Here is a 26,626-nt window from a genome sequence, read left to right on the forward strand (position 1 = left end):
AAACTATGGACTTTAGAAATTTTGGACTAAATGACTCGCCCAAGACCACACAGCAAGGCCATTGGTTGAGCTCAGAATAAAGCCCAGGTCTCCTGACTCCCAGTCCCATGTCCACTGGATAATGCTGCCTCCTGTTTAGCCAGATGTAGATAGGGCAGTGCATGCTTTTTAAAAGAGAGGGGGAGGAGGGTCCCTGCGATCACAACACTTTAGAACAATGGCTCTGGGTTAAAAAATATTTTAAAAATGGGTTCAGTATTTGAATTTCTAGCGTTAGAATAAAAACCTCTCTTTATGATGTTATTTTGACCAGCTGTTACTATTAGCGTCATTCAGCTAGGCTTTGGCTTGGACTGATTCTTGCCCTACTCATTCACAATTGTCCTTGTCGCAGGAAATTCAACACTGTTTAATGATTTTCTTTTGGATTCTCAGTGCATTCTCAGCCACCTAAAGAAGTGTTTGTGGTCTGACCAAACTGCATTTCAGCACCTGCTGGCTTTTCCCTCCATCCTAGTTAAATAATCCACACAAAGCCTATTTTCTCATTCTACCAATCTGGTTCCCTTATCATTAAGGGAAGTCAATCCCCAAAATAAAGGTTCTCCTTTCCCTAGAGCATTCCTTAATACCAAATGACCATACATATCCCCTCCTCCACCATTATGGTATAAATTAGATACCTTCCCCTACCCTTCAGGCCCTGACAGAACTGTTGATAGCTTTCTAACTCTACTGGCCTCCTCTAAGTCAGGATGACGTCTGAAAGAGCTTGGCTTGTTTAGTCTCTCAAAAAGAAAGTTGAGAGTGAACATGATTGCTCTCTAGAAATACATTGGGCGGCGGGTAAATATCGGGGAGGGTGACGAGCTGTTTAAGCTAAGGACAATTGTGAAGGGGGTTCACTTACCACTAAGGGGCCTTGTCTGGCTAGGTGCAGCTGCTGTCTTTTAAGCTGGCATCCCCTACAGACAGACACTCTGTTGCTGCAGTGGGCTCTCGTCCCATATTTGGCCCTCTGTCCAGGTCATGATATTTATGTCCTCCCCTTTTGGGGTAACACAGTTCAACAAACAAAAGTCCAATAAATAATTCCTAGATCTTCTGTAAGGTCTCCTGCCCCTGACTCTCAGGCCAGTAGCCATCGGATCACTCCAAGCCTTGAATTATCCTATCCCTTTACGTCAGGGGATGTTATACCACCTTCCCTGTGGGTAGGGGGAACTCAGGCCCTCCCTCTACACTGGATTCCAGCCCAGGGACCCAATAACCATGGAGCTCACTCTGGTTTCTGCCTTAGGTTCCTAAAGCTGATGTTTCAGGGTCTCAGTTAGACAGCAGCTGGGGTCAGGAAATCATTCCCTTCTCCCCCCACACACACTTTATCTCCTTCCTCTGAAGCATGAGGAATGGGCACAGCTGGAGATGGGACCCTGGATAAGGTGGGTCAGTGCTCTCAGGTGGCTCCAAGTATTATCTCTTAGCTGCTTGGCTGGCTGGTTCTTGCTCACTTACTTAGGGATTAACTGATCATCATCTGGTGTTGGGAAGAAACTTTCCCCCAGGTCAGATAGGCAGTGACTTTGGGGTTGTTTTATTTTTGTCTTTCTCTGAAGCATGTAGGTATGGCTCATTTGCCAGGATTATACGAGCATTTCTCATTTAATCACTTCCCTGCTACTGCAGGGGCCTTGAGCACTGGTGCACCTCAGACCTTCCTATTCTCTGCCTGTGGCTCATAATAGTCTAGTCTCCTGTGGGTCTCATTTACTTTGGTCTCATTTCCATTGTTGGGTTTAGTATGCGGGTGCTGAGTGGTTTTGGTGGCCTCTGATATACACGAGGTTGGACTAGATGATCTAGTGGTACCTTCTGGCCTCAAATTCTATGATTGCCAAAGCAATAAAAGACAAATGTAAAGTACACCTCTACCCCGATATAACGCGACCCGGTATAACACTAATTCGGATATAACGCGGTAAAGCAGTGCTGGGGGGGGGAGGGGCTGCGCACTCCAGCAGATCAAAGCAAGTTCGATATAACGCAGTTTCACCTATAATGCGGTAAGATTTTTTGGCTCCCAAGGACAGCGTTATATCGGGGTAGAGGTGTACTTAGCAGCAGTTGGCTCTCTGCACCACCCTAAGGACCAAACTGAACTTCTCTTACTGAGGTGACTGAGGCTAGCCCATGTTCCTCAATCTATCAGAGAGCAGACACCATGCCCCACTTCCCAGACTGAAGTTTAGCACAAGAAAGGGAATGACTCAGAAAGGGGGAGAGAGGTAACATTTCCCAAAGCAAATGCCATATCTACTGAAAAGCATATGCCTAACCATTTGTTCCTCTCACCTCAACATAAGTATGGCCATCTGCTATCTCAAAAATTTGAGGGGGGAGAACTGGGCCTGGTTCTTGTCAGCTTCTTTACACTATGCCACAATTTCTTTCATAGTTCTCCATTTCCTGTTACCAAATTCCAGATCTTGTCTGTGCCTGCATGACAATTTTTGGCTTACTTTGAGTTTGATAGGTAGGTAGACATCCAACAGATTGTGGCTATTAAGATCAGCTCCTACACACAACAACAATTTAGTTGGATGCACAAAAGATACAACAAGCTTGATTTTTACATTCCTGTGTGCCTGAGGGAAGACTTATACAATGTCCTTGTGGAAGGACACTCTGGGGATATTCGTAAATACATGTTTGCCTGGGACCCTATTTTATTCATAGATAATAAAGCCATGTCATTATCTAAACTCACCTCCTGTATTACACAGGCCATTGGGCATCCCTGAATTAATTCCTGTTTGAATTAGGACATATCTTTTAGAAAAAGATCTAACCTGATTAAAATTTTTCCAGCAGTGAAGAATCCACCACATCACTTGGTAAATTGTTCCAATGATTAATTACCTACACCTGTGCCTTATTTCTAGTCTGAGTTTGTCTAGCCTCAGCTTCTAGCCACTGGATATATACCTTTGTCTACTAGATTGAAGAGCCCTCTATTGCCAAATGTCTGTTCCCCATGTAGGTACTCACAGACTGTGATCAAGTCACCCCCTAACCTTTTTTTGTTAATCTAAACAGACTGGAAAACTGAAGAAGCTCAATCATTTAATCATTCTCATGGCTCTTCTCTGAACCCCCTCATTTCTCAATATCCTTCTTGCAATATGGACGCCATAACTACACATGGTATTCCAGTAGTGATTGCACCGGCGCCAAATACAGAGGTAATACAACTTCTCTGTTCCTACTTAATAGTCCCCTATTCATACATCCATGAATTGTATTAGCCTTTTTGGCCACAGTGTTGCACGGGGCACTCATATTCTCTTAATTATCCACCATGATTCTGAATCCCTAAGTCCTTTTAGAGTCACTACTACCCCAAGATAGAGTCCCTCGTCCTGAAAGTATGATCTAGATGTAATGTCATACATCTGACTATATTAAAATGCATATTGTTTGCTTGTTTCCCATTTACCAAACAATCCAGATCACTCTATCCTCTTCTCAACCAGCAGTAATGCAGTCTCTCTTTTTTCTTCCACAGAGGCTCAGACAACCACACAGCACAGAGGCTTTCTATCCTCCTGTTAAATTTATTTTAAAAAAGAAAGTCTATCTTGGGAAAGTGCAGATTTGTACTAGAAGAACTGTTGACAAAAAGGCAAACTTCACAGAAATGTCCAAAGATAACCCATTTCTTATCTTAATCATGTGTTTTATAGGAAAAAATAACCAAACTTCAAATCCCTGCTACGTGAGAAATGTGTATTTTAGATCTGCAGGACTTCAAAAATCAGCAGGGGGAGCAAAGTTCTAGCTGTATTTTAGTCTTCATGGCATACTTTTAATCCATATAAATTTGAAAGCAAGTCACTCTCCTTCTCCCACAAACACACACATTTGCTGAATGAGTGCAACAAGCTTTTTTCATAGTGGATATGTAACAAGTTACTAAAAGTACATGAGTAAGACCTAAGGGTGTTCTGAACTCTAGATACACTTTGTGAAATAATTGAAAAAGAAACAATTGTATAAATATAAGTCAGTTAGCTTACAGATGATTCTCTAATGTAGAAAAAAGTTACAAACCAAAAAAACTCTTCTCAAAGTTTTCTGCCCTCTCCCCTCTGCACCCCACAATCTCCTTTTTCTACTTCTGTCTTCCCGTAGTAACTAATTCTTTCTTCTTTTGGACAACATACAATTGATTTTAATAATGGAACTGAAATGCTGTTAATATACTTTGCAACTAAACTGAAAAAAACTGCTCGTGGTTTTTGTAAGTTGTATTATCCTATTTTTTCTATTACATGACAAAATGAATAAATTTATGAGGCCTATGTAAAATCTTTGATCGTCTTTCAAAATAGTTACATTTAATCTTTATTTTAGTCTGCTTTAAAGGGTCACTCTTTAAAATGGATGCCAATGAGTGTGTGAGGTTGTATGTCTACGTGCATGATGACACTGAAAAGCTAGTGCAGTTGGCTGGGGAGGAGGAAGAAGAGAGTTTTCTGTGTATTTACTGTTTGTACCATGGTGTCTGGCAGCAATGAAAACTGAAGTTTTCTATTTATTCACAGATCAGGCACAGTGTAGGTAAGGGACAGTGAAAACTCCTTTACCTTGTTCCAGCAACATGTCTCAAACCTGGAATGCTAAACTTTGGGTATAAGAAGATAATTCAGTCTCATGTCTCTGCTAAAACTGAGTGCCAATTTTGATTGAGGGAGCAGGCAGGTTCCCTTCCCTCCCACCCCTAGTGGCTCTGTACAGCAAAAGCCACCATATGCTACTGAATGGTGTCAGATGGTAACAGTGTATGGTCTACTCTAAACCATGCGTAGGCAGAGACATTATTGTACACATCATAGAGCTACCTGTGAGCCATCCTATTTTTATTTGATATCTGACTAAAAATAGTTTAATTGATCTGGGCCTAACTTCAGTTTTGCAAATTCTGCATCCTTCAGCAAGATAGTAAAACTGGTCAGAAAATGGGTTTTGTTTTGTTTTAACATTGGACATTTTTGACAAACTGAAAACGTGACACATGAAAAGTTAGCTGAAAACTGCTGAAAATGAGAGATTTTAGCCAACCCCTGCCCCAAGTTTTCATTTGGAAAAATTGTTGATGTTGGTTTTCTAATAAAAAAAAAATCAAAGAAAGAAAACTCTTCTGTGAAAATTTTCAACTAGCCCTATAAGATAGGGTTTTTTTTATAAGTAAAGTCTATGAGTAGAATTGGAAGAGCCATTACTAATCTCTTTAATTAGATCTACAAGGGCAGAATTGACAAATCCCTTGTCAGTAGAGTTATTTGAAAGTAAGCGCCACTGTTTAAAATAAAGACAAGCATGCAGACAAGAATCAAGGAAAATTTCAAGACTACTCTTTTGAGAAGCATAAAAATTAAAACTGTTGAGTTAACTTTATACCTCTGACCTCAAGTGAGGCAATGTTTTAGGATGAAATCTACTTCACCTGCAAAAGGACCAAATATTGAAACTCGGTAGTCAGGTCAGGGAGAAGAATTTAATCCCACTCAAATGGCGCTAAGGAGCAGGACTACCATATAGCACGGATCACTAGTACAGCTGCTACTTTAGCCACGTAGTTGGAGTAGTAGTTGCAACCCCTCATCATTGCTCCATGTAAATGCAGAGCCTGTGGCCCTTGCTATCTCTATGCCAGCCTAATTTGGGGCAGGCACAGAGATCTCCTCTGTAGAAGTAAGGTTGGCTCCTGCTCTCCAGCTCCAGGGCCGGCTCTAGGCACCAGCAAACCAAGCATGTGCTTAGGGCGGCACGTTTTCAAGGGCAGCATTCTGTCTTTTTTTTTTTTTTCCCTCTTCGGGTGGCAAAAGCCTAGAGCTGGCCCTGGCAGCAGCAGCCTGTCACCCTGAGGCCGCTGCGGTTCGCGTTGGGGAGCAGCGCCTGCACCTTGTGGCTGGGCCGGGCAAGCGCCTAGCGGGGGACACTAGGGCTGGGGGCTGCCCCTCGGGGCACACGGAGTCGCCTGCAGATGCCGCAGGGCGGCCGCCCCCCCCCAGCGCTGCAGCTGGGGCTGGGCGAAGTGGCCCGAGCCGGTCAGGGACTGTGGCAGGGCGGCCAGAAGCAGCAGTGGGGCCATAGAGGGAGGGGCACTGCCGTGCGGGGCCCGTGTCCCACTCTCCGGGGCTACCCTGCACCGGCTCCTCAGCCCCCTGCCAGGGCGGTCCCCCAGCTCTGCCCTCCTGGGTCCCGGCCAGTCCTGGAGGCGGGAGCCCTGGCTGGAGGGACCCTGGGCTAAGGCATAGCCCGGAAGCCCCGCTGCTTACCCCCCACCCTGCTAGTGCCAGACTGGCTGGAGGTGAGGGGGGAGCGGGCAGAGTCAGCACTGGTGGGGTGAGCCCAGCGCTGGGGCGGCAGGGGGTGTGGATGAGGTGGAGGTGAGAGCCCAGGGGTGGGGTGGGGGGGCAGCCAAAAATTTTTTTGCTTAGGGCGGCAAAAAACCTAGAGCTGGCCCTGTCCAGCTCCATGCCCAACATATTTATTTTATTTATATCACAAACTTAGTTTTGGAGGAGACTATTTTTTGGGGCAGCACTCGGGACTGAGCAAGGAAAACAAGAGCAACTGTTGCAGCAAATGAGGGAAGTGAGTAAAGGGAAACTCAAGAGGAGGAAGGTAGAAGGTTGATGGAAAGAGGAGGATGACAAGAAGCATTATGGGCAGGGAAGGTGCAGTTGTGGAAACTGAAAGTTTGAATGGCGGGGAGGCAGAATGAAGTAGAAGCCACAACCAGTGTCACTATAGTAAATGAGAGAAAATAACATTCACATTCAAATAAATATTTAAATATTTAAATGTGCATTCACAAAACTTCTCATGCTCCCATGTGTGTGAAATATGAACCTGATAGTGTGTTGGTCCTAGCAAGAAACCACCAGAAGTGCTGGAATCCTTCCAACATCACAATGAAGGCAGTTGCAGTTAAGACTAATTTCTCTCTCCTCCTCCACTTTTAAGATGGACGCAGAAAGAGTGGCATGAGGAAAGTCCAGCTGAATCCAAGTTCCCTCAATGTTTGCCATTTTAAATGTCAAGCAAGTGGTGGGACACAACATGCACTATGCAAGCTGCAAGGCTGTATGTTCCATTCTGCACTGAATGTGCTATCTAATGACTGTAGAAAAACAAACATACATACATCACAGGGGGGACAATTGGCTGGATGTGGTGCAGAGAGGGTCTAAAGGGAAGGTAGGACTAAGCTGTAGAAGTTTGGATATGGATTCAAGCTGTCCTGAAGTTCATAGGCATTCAAATCTGAAGTTATTGTTCAGTACCATCTCTAGTCCACAATGGCTCAAGATCATGGATGGCCTGGACTGTATTTTAGTGAGTAATGCTCCAAATGCACATATGTGCATAACTGGAGCATAGCAGCAGCATCACATGGTGAATTATTCAAAAGGTAGAAAATTATATGACTTCACATGTGCATTGAGACTTTCTAATGCTTATCAATGCAAAGTTCTAAATCAAACTTTTTCAAAACAACACAAAAACACTTGTCTTGAGTGAGGATTAAATACATATGGAATTGAAAGCTATTTTTTTTAAAAGGTGACTTTAACATTACGTGGGTGCAAAAACTGCAACTGAAAATCTTTATCAAAAACTTTAAATATAATAAAAATAATCCTTAGCCTTTTGATTGAGAATAAACAATAAGACAGAAGCTAATTTCCTAACGTTCTTCTCCCATGTGCTGTAGATGCTGTATGATTTCAAACTGAAGGACAGGTTGGTCACAGAATCATGAATGGGAGGAAAGGTGGTCCATGAGACTGTCTCAAAATGTGGTACTAAACTAAGACAGTTGAGACCCCTGCTATAGACACATTTCAGCCCAAAGGTTAATATTTTTGAGCACTTGAAAAACAAAGGATATATAATGAAAATGTCTCCTCAACCATAATTATTGCATTGCTAGAGAGATATTATAATAAAATTCCATGACATTTTGTCAGAAAAATTGCAGCAATATTGATCACTCTTTTTCAACACTGGGCCTTGCCTCCCTGAGTGAGAAGGTGGTTAACTTTTGATTCAGGAAACAAATCTACCTAAATCCGTCAAAATAATGGCTCCTTTTAGTTTTTGACCTCAGTGCTATATCTAACCCTCTTCCTCCTTTCAAGGACTTTCTGAAATGTTTATAGATTGACTGTGCCTATTGAGGGTTCATATCTCCACCCACTCCCATTCTATACCATTTTCTCATACCACATCAAAGAGTCAGAATGGCACTTTCAAGCAAAGTACAGCCATAAGATCTCTCAACACATCTGACTTTCCATAAAATATTCATGTAACCCTTGAAACTGTGTCAGGATGGGAGGCTAATCCCCGAGATCTTAAAACGCTGACCAATCACTTTTTCAAAGATGAAAGGACATATTCTGATCTCAGTGGGCAAAGGTAGAGGATGAGGGGGAGACAGGTTAACCAAAAATAATAGGGTGTGTGCAATTCTGAGCCATTCAGTAGCAGTGATCACAGCCTTCCATCGACCTAGCTATGATAAGGCTGCAGTATCCTGTATGCATTCATTACAGCTAAAGTGAGTTCTGAGGAGGGACTAGAAAGAGGATAAAGTTGTAGATTTATGGATTTGGACAGTTTTTCCCATTTGTGAGGGGTGGCATTGGAGAAGCATGGAAGGACTTCTCAGAGAAGCAGCGAGGGGTCAATGGAAATTGACATCAATAGCAGAGCAAAAGTGGGAGTCAACCTTGCCATAAGATAATAGGATCAAGCTAAATTGTGGAAGGCTTGTGAATAAGGAGAAGTAGCTTGTGTTTGATGTGTTGGATGAGACGCCAATGTAGGGACTGAAAGAGAGGGGGACCTAGTAGTTAGAACAACCAAGAAGATGATCTAGCAGCCCTATTTGGAATGGATTTGAAGGGAACAAACTTGCAAGCATTATGACCAGAGTGGAAGAGAATGTAGAAGTCAAGGAACAAAACAATATGGTCCTGGACAGGAGTATGGCAGTGTGAATAGAGTGGGGAAGTTGGATCTTGGAGATGTTGTGCAAGAAAAAGAAGTAAGACTCAGTCATGACCTGGATGAATGGCTCAAAGGAAAGGGCCAAGTCAATGATAAAGCAAAGATTATTGGCTTAAGCAACAGGATGGATGGTGAAGTTGTCTCCCATGGTACAGGAAAGAGGGAGAGGAGAGGGCTTTGGTGGGGCACATCAAGAGATCGGTTTTGGCCATGTTAAGTTTGTTTGTTTGGCTAAGCCTTCATAAGGAGATGATGGAAATATAAGGTGAGAATTTAGTTTGAATAGACGGAGACAGGTCAAGAGGAAGGGATAGATTTGTGAATTATCAGCATGGCAAAGGTAGTCAAGGCTATTTATAGATTCATCTATCCTGTCCTCTAGTCTGGCCAATGGCTTGCATTTCATGCACCAGTTCTCTTTCAGTCAGAAGGAAAACATAGCCCATCAAAGGAAAGTCACAGCCATTGTTTTCTCATCATCCGTATGTGCTACCTTATGCACAGCTATACCTAAACAGAAGAAACTACCGGTAGAGTCTCTCTGAAACCCCTGTTTGCCTGCCACATTTGCAGATGAGATTACCCAGAGTTAGGAGGTAGAGAGAAAAGAAGGGTGCCAAGGACTGAGCCCTTAGGGTCATCCAAAGAGGGAAAGGGAGCCCCACTGAACAAGACACCAACAGCAATGTTATTGGTTGAGTATTTACACAAAAATATCAGGCAGCCAAAAGTTATGGCATGTTTGCAGTGTGAGGAGGAAAAGAGAAAAACTGATCAAATTAATGCCTTATAGGCTATTTTCAGGCTCCCTCTCAAAGTTGTAAGACAACACAGGTAATACCTGTATTACCTTCCTCTGATTAAGGAGTTGTCAGAAAAAACATAGTACTTATTCTCATTGTTTCTTTATAAGAGAAACTTAGTTTTGGAATACCACCAGTTTGTTGGTTACATTTTGTAGTGAGGAAAATTGCCAGTTCGTGTATCAGCAGAGGATTATAACGCATGGACTGGGGAATTTTCCAATGAGTATAAAATGTAGGCCAGCCAAAAATATTGTAAATAAAATATGAAGGAAAAAAAATCCCTATAATTTGAAGGACAAGACTTGGTTTTATTCACTGTGATGTCATGCTAATAAAACATTTTTCTTATTTTTGCCTAATTGTGCAAAATTTACTGTGATAATGAAAAAAGAGAGAATAGAAGACTCCTTTTTGTGTAAATTAAACAAAGAGACCCATTTGTCAACTGATGCAATTATACACATGGGATCTGATCCTGCCCCACATTCATATCAGTGGGAATTTTGCCCAATGGGAATAAGATCAGGCCCAGAACTCTCAAAGGTATTAGAACTAAATCCATCATTAAGGTTGAAAGATACACTTTTGGGGGGTGCAAGGAGCATTGTGAAAGAAAACAGTTGAAATTACTTGGGCTACACAAAGAGAAGGGCTAAGAAGAAAGGGAACAGTCTCTTCCTTCTTGTAACTGCCTAGTATATATACATACACATTACATATAAAAGGCTGTTTTGTAAAACACTGGGAAATTTCAGGGTAATGTTTGAGATTGTATCTTTTATTGGAAAAATATTACCTCACCCATCTTGTATCTCTAATAACCTGGGACCAATACGGCTACAACAACACTGCACAGGGTAATATTTGTAAGCTAGAAATAGAAAGCAAAATGTGTACTATATTATACAACACCAAAACTTTATAGATGACAATTTAAAAATTTTCACAGGAACACACAGCTTTTACTGAGGACTACCCTTTCAATCAATCTTAATTTTTTAAAAATACTTTTACCAATAAAGCACTTCTTATTCAGATGATTGTGTGATTTCATTGCATTTGGAAAGGGGACTCTTCATGTGAGCTTCACCCCACAGTGCCTAGTTTATGAAATATTTGAGAGCTGTTCATAGCACTGTGCCACACAGAGATACTGGAAACTACTGAACTGACAAAGAAAACACCCACTGCCTCTTTGTTGCTTCTGTGACACAGTAACTGAAACCATGGAAAATCTATCTTCATAAAAATTGCCTTGTCAAAAGCACTGGCTCTTCCCTGTATCGGAAAGTGTAATTCACAATGTGCTTTTAAATTGGGGCTTTTCATTCACATTAAACTGGCTCATCTGCTAGCTTTGTCTGTGAATAACAATTTCTGTTCCTTCACTATTATAGAAAGCTAATATGCTGGCTTGATTTTGGTTTGCTGTTCCTTTGAAAAATGCAATATAAAAAGTCAAACTGTACTCTCAATTATGTGCATAGAACACCCACTGAAGTCTATCAGAAATGTGTGCATCTATCTGAGGACAGAATATGACTCAAAGTCAGTAATATTTTCTTATACAAAAGTATAACTTGTCTTGGAGTATCATACTGTGTGGTTTTGGTTCTCTTAATCAGATAAAATTTCATTCTTACTTTCTTATTAGCCCTCATCATTTTATTAAAAAAAAACCCACACAATGCTTTTGCTGCAATCATAGGATAGAAAACTCAGTCTTTATCCTGTAAAAATTCCCTACTGAAATTGTAGAATAGTAAAATAAATGCTTTCCTCTGATCATTGTTAAATTGCTATACCCATGCTAGAAAAGTGATATATTTTCCAATATCCATCTTTTCTGCTAATTTGAAGTTTCATTCACAAATCTCAATTTGCTTATAAGACTAATCTTAGTAAAGTAATATAGAAGATATCAGTTTCTGGAATAGTACTGCCAGGTTGAAAAAATGTTTTGACTACTAGCAGTACATATTTCTATAACCTCCACATCAGAAGCAAGCTCCCCAGAGGCCAGGAGACACCAGACCCTGCCAGAATAGATGCAAAACCTGCAGACATATCTTCACTGCTATGATGATAATACCCCCCACAACACACCTTTCAAGATCCATGGGTCCTACATGATGCCTATTATAGTAACATGTGGCGTACCTCTTCCAGTTCATCAAATGTCCCAACAAAACTGTGTAGGTGAAATCAGAAAATCACTGTGCTCTTCAATGAACTTATACAGAAAAATAATAACAGAGAAAATCACTTTCAAAAGAGGAGCCTTGGAACTTAAATCCATAACTCTGCTGAACACTAACAATCACAGACAAGGAACATTACCACAGTTTATACTCCACCCTACTGTCTGCTAACCCTTAATTGCCCACTTTATTTTAAGTAGTTTTCTACAGCATGTGCAAACCCCTTATACTTAACAATCTGTCCCATCTTGTATTTAGCTTAGACACTCTGGCTACCTTCTCCAGACCTGAAGCTGGTTCATAAAAGATATTATCTGATCATGTCTCTCATATCCTCTTCTCTGAACCCTCTCCAATTTATCAACATCTTTCTTGAACTGTAGTCACCAAAACTGCACATAGTATTTCACTAGTGGTCATATCACTACCAGATCCAGTGGTAAAATAACCCCTCTACTCCTACTCAAGATTACCCTGTTTATGGATGCAAGAATCACATTAGCCCTTTTGACCAAAGAGTTGACTGGGAGCTCCCATTCAGCTGACTATCTACCATGACCCCCAAATCTTTCAAAGTAACTATTTCCCACGATAGACTCCCCCATTGTGTAAGTGTGGCCTGTATGTGTATACATTTACATGTAGCCATAGTAATACATATATTGTTTGCTTGTGCCTAGCTTACCAAGCGATCCAGATTGCTCTGTATCAGTAACCTGTCCTCTTCATTATTTATTACTCCCCCAATTTTTATATAATCAGCAAACTTTATCAGTAATTATTTTATGTTTTTTTCCAGGTCATTAATAAAAATGCTATATAGGGTAGGGCCAAGAACCGATCCCTGCAGGACCCCACAAGAAACAGACCTGCTCAATGACGGTTCCCTGCTTACAATTACATTTTATGACTTATTAGTTAACCAGCTTTTAATCTACTTAATGTTGATTTTATATCTTTCTAGTTTTTTAATAAAAATGTCATGCAGTACCAAGTCAAATGCCTTACATAAGTCTAAGTATATTACATCAACACTATGGCCTTCATCAACCAAAATGGTAATCTCATCAAAAAAGTATCAAGTTAGTTTAATAGGATCTATTTTCCATAAACACATGTTGATTTGGGAATAATTATATTACCCTCCTTTATTTATCAATCCTTTATCAGCTGCTCCATTATCTTGTCTGGGATAGGTGTCTGACTGACAGGCCTGTAATTACCCAGGTCATCCCATTTACCCTTTTAAATACTGGCACAACATTAAATTTCTTCCAGTCTTCTGGAAGTTCTCCGGTGTTCCAAGATATATTGAAAAAACCAACCAACCAACATTAATGGTCCATAAAGCTTCTCAGCCAGCTCTTTTAAAACTCTTGGATACAAATTATCTGGACCTGCTGATTTAAAAATGTCTCAAGTTAATAGCTGCTGTTTAACATGCTCCTGAGACACTAGTGGAATGGAAAGTATACTTACAATATAACTACATCATCTGTTTTTTTCCAAAATACAGAACAAAAATATTTATTGAATACTTCTACATTTTCTGCATTATTGATCATTCCACCATTGCCATCTAGTAATGGATCAATATAATCATAAGAATTCTTTTTGTTCCTAATATACTTTTAAAACTCTTACTGTTCTTAACTCTGCTGGTCGTAGATTTCTCCTTGCGCCCATTTCCTTCCCTTATCAATTTTCTACAATTCCTAATTTTTGTTTATATTATTACTATTGACTCCCCTAGCTTCCATATGTTTTATAGAATTTTTATAGTTGCCTTCACTTCCCCTCTACACTAGTTGGTTTTCTAACCAGTATAATGATCTTCTTTGAATGTGACTTTTGGGGCATCTAGTAAAGTGTTCTTAAATTCTCAATGATCAATCACATTATTCTGATTAAATTCTTCTTCCTAGATGACTTGCCTCATAGTTGTTTTCGGTTTTGCTAAATTGGCTCTTTTAAAACATCAAGTCTATATATTCCTGGTTTGGATTTTATTCTGTTTGCATATTATAAACATGATCAAGTCATGATCACTTGTACCTAAGATACCATTAATTTTTGAATCATTTGGGGCTCAACTCTGCAAGATAAGCATTCTGTCCCCCAATCCAGCAAACGACTTCAGCAGATGCTTAACTTTAAGCAGGTAAGTCTATTGACTTCAATGCAAATACTCACATTCTTAACATTAAGCACACAGAATCATAGAAATGTAGGAGTGCAAGGGACCTCAATAGGTAATCTAGTCCAGTCCCCTGCACTGTGGCAGGACTGAATATTATCTAGACCAATGTTCCCCAAACTTGGGACGCCTCTTGTGTAGGGAAAGCCCCTGCCCAGTTTGTTTACCTGCCCCATTTGCAGGTTCGGCCGATCGCGGCTCCCACTGGCCGCTGTTCGCTGCTCCAGGCCAATGGGGGCTGCTGGAAGCGGCGCAGGCCAAGGAATGTACTGGTTGCCGCTTCCAGCAGCCCCCTTTGGCCTGGAGCAGTGATCTGCGGGCAGTGGGAGCTGCGATCGGCCGGACCTGCAGATGAGGCAGGTAAACAAACCGGCGCAGCCCGGCAGGGGCTTTCCCTACACAAGTGGCATCCCAAGTTTGGGAAACACTGATCTAGACCATCCCTGACAAGTGTTTGTCTAACCTGATCTTTAAAACCTCCAATGACCGAGTTTCCACAACCTCCCTAGGTAATTTGTTCCAGTGCTTAAGTACCTTTAAAATTAGGAAGCTTTTCCTAATGTCTAACCTAAATCTTCCTTGCTGCAATTTAAGCCCATTACTTCTTGTCCTGTCCTCAATAGTTAAGGAGAACAATTTATCATCCCTCCTCTTTATGAAGACTGTTATCAAGTCCCCGCTCAGTCTTCTCTTCTCCAGTCCTGCTAATACATTCCCCAGAATGATGTTTGGTTTTTTGCAACAGTATTACATTGTTGACTCATTTAGTTTGTGATCTACTATCGCCCCCCAGATCCTTTTCTGCAGTACTCCTTCCTAGGCAGTCATTTCCCAGTTTGTATATGTGCAATTGATTATTCTTTCCTATGTGTAATACTTTGTACTTTTGTCCTTATTGAATTTCCTTTCATTTAATTCTGACCATTTCTCCAGTTTGTCAAGATCATTTTGAATTCTAATCCTGTCCTCCAAAGCTCTTGCAACCCCTCACAGCTTGGTGTCATCTGCAAACTTTATAATTGTACTCTCTATGCCATTATTTAAATCATTTATGAAGATAGTGAATAAAACCAGACCCAGGACAGATCTCTGCGGGACTCCACTTGATATGTCCTTCCAACTCAATTGTGAACCATTGATAACTACTCTCTGAGTATGATTTTCCAGTCAGTTGTGCAACCACTTTATAGTAGGTTCATGTAGGGTATATTTCTCTGGTTTGTTTACGAGAAGGTCATGTGAGGCAGTATCAAAAGCCTGACTTACACATGCTTATCTACTTTGCAGGATTGGGACCAGAGTGCTGAACGTTTTGCAGAGCTCTTCACCACTGAAATTAGTGAAGACATCATTTAAATTCGTAAGGTCAGGGGATTACATTTAAAATTATTTTTTTAAAAAAGGAAATTATTAAGGAGGGTTTTTTGCAGGTGGGGGCTTTAAAATATTTCAATTAGTTTATTTTTTTTATTCCTAATCACAGTTCTATTGTATATTTTACATGGGTAGTGAAAAGACAGGTGGTGTTTAGTTTTATCAGTACGGTGGACGATGATTTCACATTTTCTTTCAGAGATGTATCATCCTCGCCATGAAGAATGTTTTTAGTGACACATCATCACTCACTAAAGGAAATTCAGGTGAATGTGTGTGACGATAGCATTCACTTAGTGTTTCTTTTAAGTTTGTTTGGAATATTTTATTTTGAAGTCCACAGCTGATCTTTGAAATAAAACACAAGTAAGCTTTGAAATTAAATAGTAAGTTACAATTGAGGTATATTGGAAAGACCAAGTGAGACGAAACCTTCACTGCCACTTGCTTATGTTATCCTGGGTCTGTGAACAGTTAGTCTCTAGCAATGTAAAACTAGCACTTTTTACCGGCACTGAATTCACTTACAAATGAAAAGGCACTTAACCACTGTTCAGAAAACCTAAATCGGTATATTCAATATTATAAATAAAGGATCTACATGTTTTTCCTTCCAAAATCCTTGCCTTGCCTTTCTTCATTGTCTGCTTCTTCCCTCCTCTTTGTCTTCCATACCACTTTGTGACTTTCCTATGATCACACTTCTACTTTACTTTACTCTTATTATTTCTCGTCCTTCTCATACTCTGAAACTGTGCCTTATTAGTTGTTTTGTTCTGCCTCCCACATGTAAAGCAGCAGGAGCATTAACTAAGCAGTATATTCGCACTGGCTGGCTTATATTTCATTCTGGAAGCTACAGTAAAAACGACAACACTAGGTAGATGACAGAACTGGCTATCACAAAGATACATAGGGAGAAACATGGAGAGAAGAGAACCAACTCCTGGCAGTAGATAGCATTTAGAAAGTTTTTACTAGTGCTTAGTGTGTATTTTCTACATCAAGTGAGCAATTTGCTATCATGAAGTAGGACTATATTTGTGGCTGTGCAATTGTGGAGATCCAGGGGCTCTGATTATGTGTGTGTTCTTACACATTCTTTGGGTCAGCGAAACACAGACATAGCTGTGAATATATTCCTTTATTCTTAAAAAGAAAATAAACAAATAAATAAATAAATAAAGCTGCCAAGAGCAATCATTTTCTTTTTTGGTAAATAAAGACTTTTGATCTTGCTTTGTAAAAATCAAAATTAACCCTAATACATGCATTATTTAATTGCAAGTGTTATGTGTCTGACCATCACATGCAATTTCAATCTATATCACATAAAAAAAAGCATGCATACTAAGGAAACTGCAGAATTTTCTGATGCAAATCTAAGGCAGCACCCCATCTCTACCAAACTTTAAAGACCACACCCAGTATTCCATTTAGTGGCCTAATGGATAAGGCAATGGCTTTTTAAGTCAGAGATTGTGGGTTCAAGTCCCATCTGGGGTAAAAAACTACTTTCTGGGAGGAGGGATAGCTCAGTGGTTTGAGCATTGGCCTCCTAAACCCCGAGTTGTGAGTTCAATCCTTCAGGGGGCCACTTAAGGACCTGGGGCAAAATCAGTACTTGGTCCTGTTAGTGAAAGCAGGGGGCTAGACTAAGTGACCCTCCCTTCCAGTTTCATGAAATAGGTATATCTCCATATTTAAAATGGCAGCAGCAAGGAGTTCTTCTTATACTTTTACTGAAAAGATTAAATGGTACTAACCAAGGAAGAAAACTAATACAGACCAAACTGCATTACCCATCCCACCACCATTAACAGAGTTTGGCCCTAGCACATCTGCTGAAACTCAAGAAGCCCTTAAAATATTATAGCCACCACATGGCGGGTGAAAGCCAGTGAAGAACAGCTACGCCCATTATTAATGGAAATGCCTAGTTCTGACAAGTGTACTTGCTATTCTACTTAAAAAGATACAAAAGATCACCCAATCTTCAAAAAGCCCACAGTGTGCCGAAGACTTCTCCATCTCCATCCCCAATTTCAAATTTCAGGGCAAAATAATTGAGAAAGTAGTGACAACCAAGCTTCAACCAAAATGCGACTACAGCCAATATCTTGGATGTCTTGCTACGGAGCTTCCAACCAGCACATAGCATGGAGACAGCCCTGGTAGCATTAAAAGATAGCCATAAGGTTATGAATACAGGCAATATTTCCATGCTCACACCACTATGCCTCTCAGCAACTTTCAACATAGTAACTGCAAAATGCTGACAGGATTACATGATATAGCAGGGTAGATGTTACAGTGCTCCAAAGGCACCAAACATTCCTTTTCCCCCAATATATAAATGCCTACATCTCCTCTCCCTCCATCCCCACAGATGTTACCAGCTCTGTAGCCTGCTTCCTACCAGGTTACAGACTCAGCCACGGCTGGTACCACTCCACCAGGAGAGGATCTGGGTGAGGTGCTGCGGGGCTGCATCTGGGAGAAGCAGGGCCTGGTAAGCCAGCCCAGTGTTACAGTGGGTGATGGGCAGTACTTGGCTACTGGCTCTGGGATGGGACTCTTGTTGCATCCCCCAGCACTGTGGGTGCTTCCTGCAGATGTAGCACCACCTGGTACTGGTCCCGGTCCCAGACCCCCTTCTCCTGGGTACCTGGGAGCCCCCCACCCTCACAGTGTGGCTGCCCTGCCACCTCTGCAAAACGGTCCCAAATATTGGTGTGCCTCCTTCTTGTAGCCTGGTGAGGGGGTACCTACTCCCTCTTTCAAACCCCACCGCCACTCACTCCGACCTCTTTACCTGACCTCCCATCCTTCACTTTATTTATTTATATTGTATGTGTGTGTCAGTGACTTCCTCTCACCCTGAGTGTCACTAATGCACGGCAAATTGAATTCAAAATGTTCACTATTCCAGAATGAACGTTTTCAAAAGGGTCTCATTTCAATAAGGTCTTTTGATACTTGTGAATCAAAATAAGTTCAGAATATTTTGTTCCATGAAAAATTTTGAGTTGGATATTTTTGTCCAGATTCAGGACAAAAAACAAACATTTTGAAGCTTCCCATGAGATGGAAACTCTGTTTTCCAGCCTCTACCTGTAAACTTACTCTGTTCTGGAAGCCAAACTAATAACAGCAATTCTGTGGGTCAAATTCTATTCCTAAGTACGTTTGTGAACCTTTGGTGAGCAAGGAGGACACAGAGACACACTATCAATCAGTGGGCTGCACTGCCTTGCCACCTGAGGAGCACAGTATTTTTTAATTCTGCTGCTCTGATTTAGTTCTCAGTTAGATTAATGTTATTTTAGGGTTTTCTCTTCAAAATGTCTATGTTAAAGAGAATTCTGGAAGGAGATACAAAAGAAAATCCTCCTGCTGTTTACTCTCTGTGTAGGGCAAATTATGAAGTGCAAAACAGACGAAGTATTAATTTGTTCAGAAAATTCTGTCATTTTATTGGTGTTCTTAGCTGTTCAGATCTATATTAACTAATCAAAGGAAATATGCAGTTATGAACATTATTAGCTCAACCTCTCCCAATGCAAGGCTTTCATACTCATCAGGATTTACATGTGCACATTTCACTAATGCCCTCAAAATCATTTTCTTTAATTTCTTAGAGACATTTTAACAGAGATAATTCAAAAAGATATTTACTTCAAACTCACCATATCCACTGTAGAAGTGCATGAACAGCATACATCTATTTCTATATATTTTTATTACTTAATTTCACTCTTCCTCTGCTATCGTTTTGTAATTTGTTGTTATTTCTAGCTCCATAAGCCATTTTGAGACACATTTCGTAAGACAGACACTCTCCAAAATAAGGCTGAACAATCTTGTATGTAGCAGTCCACCCACGTGTAAGAAGTTTTAGTTGTATACTGGGTCTCTTACTTATCAACAGTAAAAATACAGTAAAAGGAAGGACTGGTGCTAGTTTTCATGGACTACTTGAATTCTTAATAGAAAAGAACAGGCTCACAGATTAGATTTCAAGCAAGCAAAGAAAAGCAATAGTCAAGTAATAGGTATTATTATTAGTCAGTATGATGCAAAGGGTATTAAAATCCATGAGCATGGAAGAAGGCTGAACATTTTAAAGGGAAACCATAACTAAAGGAGCCAGAGACTACAAATCCATAGGAAAAGGAACAGGAAGTAACTAATGTGGCTTTAGGAGGAAATGCTCAAAGATCTGAGAGCAAAGGACAAAGGAGGTGGAAGTGAAAGAAGACTATACAGGCAGTTAAGCCTGGCAGAAAAAAGATAAGGGCAGCAGAAAAGGAGAATGATTTAAAGCTAGCTAAAGTGATTAAAGAGAACAAAAGGGCTCTTATAAATATACCGGGAGAGGAGAGAGGCGGAGAGAAGTTAGAGAAACTATGACCAATAATAAATATGGAAGGATAAAAGTATGAGATGATTCTAAAATCACTGAGCACACAATGCTTTTTTTAAAAATCAGACATTAATAGAAAAAATAAAGGAAAGAGGTATGAACAGTTAGGAAGTAATGAAGTTTTTGTAAATATAGCTGAGAATATAATATAGAAAACATTTGAAAAAAACATAGTTTGTACTAATCATCTGGTTTGTAGAATATTTAGGATAAAGATTTACTATGAATTGGCTAATAAACTCATTGATAAAGGAAGAAGAGATTACTCACCAAGTAGTGGAGCACCCACAGGGGGACACATCTCAAAGAGCCACAATTTCTGCACAAGGTGAGTAACCTCTTCTTCTTCAAATAGTTTCTCTGTGGGTGCTCCACTTCAGGTGACTCCTGAGCAGTATCTCCACAGGAAGGAGGGATCTTTGGAATCAAATCCAAGACTGAAGACAGTACTGCAGAACCAAGTGCCACATTAGATCTGACAGTGTGGACCAAAGCATAGTGTTTAGAAGAGGTCCATGTTGGAGCGCTGTGTACCTCGGACCCTTGAATGTTTTTGAGTAAAGCTGTGGAAGTTGCCTGTGAGAGGGTAGAGTATGCTATTATCCTTTAGGGAGGTAAAGTACCAGCCATATCATAACAAACAATAATACACCCAGAGATCCACCTCAAAAGTATATGAGGATTCCTTAGATCTTTCTGCAATGAAGACAGTCTTGGTGATTTCCTTGCTTAATCCTATCCAGATAAAAGACCAATGCCTGTCTCACATCTAACATATGAAAGGAGGTCTCACACTGAGATTTACGTGGTTTAGGGAAAAATACCAGTAGATGAATAGATTGGTTATGATGAAAATCCAACAGCACCTTATATAAGAATTTTGGATGTGGTCGTAAAGAGACCATGTCTTTGAAAAATACTGTAAATTGGGAGGGGAGGGGTGGAGAGGAATTTGTCATCAAGGCCTCAATCTCCCCAACCCTGTGGGCTGATGTGATAGCTACTAAAAGGCTATCTTCATAGATAAGTGAAGCAAGGAGCAGGTTGCCATAGCTTCAAACGGAGGTCCCATGAGGTATCTAAGTACCAGGTTGAAATCTCAAGTCAGAGTACAATCCTTAACTTGCGGGTAAAGCTCCCCAAACCCTTCGTAAATCTAGAGGGCATAGGGTGAGCAAACATAGAACACCCATGGTAGTGGGAAATGAAAAGCTGTTATTGTGGCCAATGAACCTTAATAGAGCTGCTTGATAACCTTAATTTTTTCAAGTCCAGCAGGAAATCCAAGATGGCTGATAGCATAGAAGATTCAAGCACAAGGTGGTGATGGTGACACCAGTGGTTGAACATTTCCATTTCTGATGGTGAGTTTTTCAAGTTGAATCTATTATACTGTTTAGTAATACCTGTTGTACTCCTGTCAAGCAGGTGAATTCTAAACCTGTAAAACATCTAGGAGCCATGTTCTGGAGTGGAGGAACCCTAGGTTGGGGTAAAGCTCATGCCCTATATCCTGAGAGAGAAGATGAGGGATGGTTGGAAGCTTGAAGGCCAGTTGGACCCAGATAAGGCGGATAAGGATACCAAGCTTGCCTCAGTCAGGTTGGTACTATAACTCTGGCCTTGTCCTGTCTGATCTTGCTCATCACTCTTAGCATTAGTGGTGTTGGAGAGAAAGTGTAGAACAGGCCCTTCATCCAGGGAAGGAGAAAGGTGTCTCCCAAAGAATGGTGACCTATGCCTCCTCTTGAGCAGAATGAAGGGCACTTCTTGTTGTTCAATGTGGCAAGTAGTTCCACCTCTGGAAGTCCCCATCTTTGGAATATCTCATGAAGAATATGAGAGTCAGACTCCTATTTGTAGTCCTGGGAGAAGCACCTGCTGAGCACATCAGCTGTGACATTCTGGACTATCAGAAGTTTCATGGCCGAGATCTGAATCTGATGGGCTTTATACCAGTTCCACAACTTCATAACATTGGCGCATAGGAAGGGGGAACTTGCTCCTCCCTGTTTGCGGATATAAAACATGCAAGCCACATTGTCCATTATGAACCTGACTGATTTGCTCCAATAAGGGGTAGGAACTAAAGGCAGGTGTTCCTGATTCCCTTGAGTTCCAAAAGGTTGATATGGACACTGGCTTCATGAGGTGACCATCTGTCCTGCATTGTGAGGTTACTGAAGTGTGCTCCCCCTCCCTAACAGCGATGTATCCATTGTCACAGATATTGTTAGAGCTGGGCAGCTGAAAGGGAAACCCATACAGATACTGAGTTGATTTTTTCCACCAGTCTAGGGAGTTCTTCACCTGGAGAGGAACCTGTTTGTCCAAGCTGTGACTGGTTGAGGAATAGATCCTTCTGAACATGCCCAGAAAGCATGTAGTTTTGCAGGGTCACGAAGGTTCAAGCTGCTACATGACCCAGAGCTGTAAACAGTTCCGAACTGTAGTACGGGGACTTCCTTGAATTATCCCAAGCGGATCCACCAAAGTTATGAATCTGTCGGTGGGAAGGAAGGTCCTGGCTGCCAATGAATCCAAATGTGCCCCTATGAATTGTATTCTCTGTACAGAGGCTAATGTGGATTTTTTATGTTTAGCTGGAGATCCAATTCCTGGAAGAGAGGGAGAGAGCTGTCTGGCTGGTAGTTAGTACTGTCTCTTGAGTAGCCAGTTGTCAACATACGGGAAGACTAACATTGCTTCTCACGGAAAACAAGCAGCTATTACTGCTAGAACATTTAAGAACACCTTTGGGGCTGAAGAGCAGCCAAAGAGAAGTATTCAGTATTGAAAGTGATCCTGGCCCATGATGAAACAGATATTTTCTGTGTGCAGGATGTATCATTATATGGAAATAGGCATCCTGTAGGTCAAGGGCCTCTAGAGAAGGAATTACAGCTGCCAGAGTCACCATCCTGAACTTTTGAGACTTCACAAATTTGTTCAGTCATCTAAAATCTAAGATCAGTCTGCACCCTCCTTCCTTCTTTGAAATGAGAAAATACTAAATTAACTACAGAACAACTGCAAAACGCATTGAGGCACACAAAAGGTAAACATGCTAAAGCTCTATCTCAAGCCAAGATAGTAGAGAAGAAATTGATGGTGGTTCACCCATACATTCCGATATATCCTCAGTATGTGGCACAAGGTTGTATAAAGCGTATGCATGTGCCAAATGGACACTACTAACAGAAAATCTCCTATGAAGGCTTGAGAGGTGCATGCGCACCTAAAGTGGAGTACTCATGCGGACACTACCTAAAGAAGAAGATTGTCTCTTTTGACCACAGAAGCTGGTCCAATAAAAGATATTACTTCATCCACCTGGTTTCACTGATTGAAAAAGAGTGATAATTATTTTTCTTCAAGTATAGAGAATTAAAAAGGTGTTAAAGCTCTGGAAAAAATAATCAAGTAATGATTATAAAAACTAGGTTTAGTTTGAATTCTTTCTTAAATAATTAAACTAATATAAAAAAAATCTAAGCCTAGAGGAGAAGGAGATCAACCACCATAGGTAGTATGGACTCGCAAAGAAAAATTTGTCCCATTATAACATTTTGTGAGTAGAAGAATGAAGTAGTGTGACGGGATGTACGGACCCTTCACTGGCCAAGAGAGGCCCAGCTATGGGCTAAGGAGACTCTGTCCCTTGGCTCTTGCCAAGCATGCTTGGACTGGAGGTGTGGTTTAAAAGCCAGCAAGGCAGCTCAGTCTGGGCCTGACCAGCCAGGGAGGAGGATGTACCCTGGGAGCTCCCAGGGAGGAGTGGAGCAGAGCCTGCCTTGGGCTGGAGAGTAGAGAGACTCAGCACCTGACGGCAAGGATGATGGCGGGGAGCCCTGAAGGCGATGTTCCCCAGAGCTGGGCGGCAGTTAGATGGGACACAGACTGGAGTAGGAAGTGGCCCAGGGAAATTGATGGGAAACTGAACTCCCTGTGGAGCCAGGTGAGCAGCCAAGTCAGCCCACCAAGGCCCTGCATCAGAACTCAGTGGAGTAGGGTGGGCCCGGGTCCTCCTACTCCTGCTCAAGTGGTGACCACTAGGTGGGATTACTGCCACACAAACCATCACTATTCAGCGGGATTACTGCCAACTGAGCTATTGCTATTGCCACTATGCAGGATTGCCGCCACACTGAACTACTGTCACTAGGAGGAGCTGCCTCCAATTGAACTATCACTACTAGGCTGAACCGCCAGCTGCCACCAGCCTGAACTATCGCACACGATACACTGCCTCACACAATTTTACTTGTAAATTATAATTATTGTTGCTTATGCTTTCAACTGCCTGTAGGATCACAAAAAAGGGTAATCACAGGAATATTGGTCTGAAACTGGCATTGCATTTCCTAGGACCATCTAGTTTAGTATTTTGTTGTTAACAATGGCCAATACCAGGCACCTAGAAATGGTCTTATGTCCTACATCAAGAGGCTTGATATCTCTTTTAATTTTTTATCCCAAGTAGTGTGACTGTGCATGATAGTCTTATTAATTCTACTAAACTCTTTGCTTGAATATCGTGTGGCAGTGAGTTCCACATGTTAACTATGTGTTTTGCAAGAACGCTACTCACTCTTTTTTAGCTTAATGTCTTAATTTTATTGTGTACCAACTTTCTTTGATTATGAGATGGGTAATTAGAAGTGCTCAACTGATTTTTTCTATTGACCATTGACTACTTTATACTTATCACCTATAGTTAATATACCACAATTCTATCATGTCTATATCTATTTTTTTTCCTTTCCTAACTAATAATCCTAATTTTTTTAATCTTTCATTTTATGAGATTTTTTCCATGCCTTTCTAGGAGGAAAGATTAAACTATCCTAGCTAACTGTCAATTCAGGAAGGATAGAATAATCATCTGCAGAATTTCATGGGACTAAAGTTGAAGGACTAATTATTTGTGGTGACTCAGAAGAATACAACTATGAGCAATGCAATGAAATTGGGAAAGTGAAAATTTAGGCTAAATAGCAAGTGAGTTCTATTGGACATTGAAATGGTCTCCCCAAGGAACCCTATAATTTAAGTTCTTAAAAACTGGATTGGGCAAATATGTATTGTACTATGCGAATTACCCTGAACTGGCTGGAGAATGGACAAAACGATTTAATATTAGGTGTTTTCCCATGTGCAATTTCTTTGGTACTGTGGTTATCCTAACTAACTGAGACAAAGTCTCCCCCTCTTATTTAAAACATAGTCAAATCTAAAATCTAAGATTTGAGCAGGTATTGTGTCTGCCACCTGGTAGCCAGACACCAGAGCAGATAAACAATTAGTGGATTCCCCCATCCAGTGGCTAGACATGCTATTTGTAACTGCAGTAAACACTCCTGTTGGGATTATAGACAGCAGCTCCATTAGACGTGCTAAAAGGCAGCCTCCCCATGTTGACCTAATTGTAGCTTTGCTAAGCTTGCTCAGGTAGAAGTCACACTATATAAAATTTACAAATAGGAACCATAAAATACATTGCAATATATTCTTATACGATGTATCTAAACAGAGAGATCACAAAACACTTCCTAGATAATTAAAGTCAACATATGTAAATTAGAGGTAACAGCTATAGACTTTTAGGGGGGTGGAATAATAGAAAATTTTTAAATAAAATCAGAAGCTCAGGGAGCAGGCTCTGATATTTCCCCCTTCTTTTTTCTTTTTTTAAAAGAGAGAGGATTATGATTCATAGACCACTAATAAGAGATAATATTTAAAATGGCTAATCAAATTCTGTAGGTGCAGAAGAAGGCAATACAGCCAGAAAACAATATATGAAACAGAAGAATGTCCAAAGGAAAAATTGTTTCAACTAGGTATATTATTCATTACTGACTAAATTCTTATTTAAAAATACTTTTATTTATAAAATGTACAATGTGATTAAATCAACTCTTTTTAATTTTAAAGACAACAGTGAGCCATTTGGTTATTATGAACTAAAACATACATAAACAGACTACAACGGTGAAACTCAGATGATGGAGAGCTAACCTCAGCTCTGGAAATGGGGGAAGATCCTCAAGGCATAATTACCTCCTCATATATACACTCTTAAATTGTTGAATTATAATTTATTTTACATTACCTAGTGATGTAGGCTTCCCGCCCCAAAAAACTTAAAATCCAATTTCAGATAGAGCACAATGAACAGTACAACCAACCAGAAGGAGATGGTAGATGAAAGAAGGACAGGGGTGACAGCAATAACAGCACAGAGTTATTAGTTAGGGTAGGTGCACATCATGGATGGAACTTTTTAAAAAAAATCAGTCCATACAAAAATAAATAATGGCTCACTTCCTGTGGTTGTCATGGAAGAAGTGGGCTTTAAGGAAGAATTTAAGTGACAAAGGATAACTGGCCTGGTCTCCCAGAATAAGGAGTGAATTCCATAGGTGGGGGTTGGCACCAATAAATGCACAAAGATGATTGTGGGAGAAGCAGATAAATGAGGCTTCCAGACCAATAAAAGACTAAGTTGGACATAAATGCAGAGAGAGAGAGAGAG

General features: G+C 40.7%; 1 protein-coding gene across 3 annotated transcripts in view; it reads right to left on the bottom strand.

The window, feature by feature from the left end:
- Nucleotides 1-26,626, bottom strand: part of TMEFF1 (transmembrane protein with EGF like and two follistatin like domains 1) — a 214,128-nt gene that overhangs the window by 125,454 nt on the left and 62,048 nt on the right. The window contains exon 1 of one of the 3 annotated variants that reach the window (XM_034761449.1): nt 19,352-19,397. The exons of the other annotated variants lie outside the window; for them this stretch is intronic. Coding sequence (XP_034617340.1) covers nt 19,352-19,382 — 31 coding nt within the window. The 5' untranslated portion in view covers nt 19,383-19,397. Of the gene's footprint in view, nt 1-19,351; nt 19,398-26,626 lie in introns of those variants that run through there. 3 annotated transcript variants of the gene reach the window in all.

This window comes from Trachemys scripta, chromosome 2 (genome assembly GCF_013100865.1).
Source record: "Trachemys scripta elegans isolate TJP31775 chromosome 2, CAS_Tse_1.0, whole genome shotgun sequence".
In the NCBI taxonomy this organism is placed as follows: Eukaryota; Metazoa; Chordata; order Testudines; family Emydidae; genus Trachemys; species Trachemys scripta.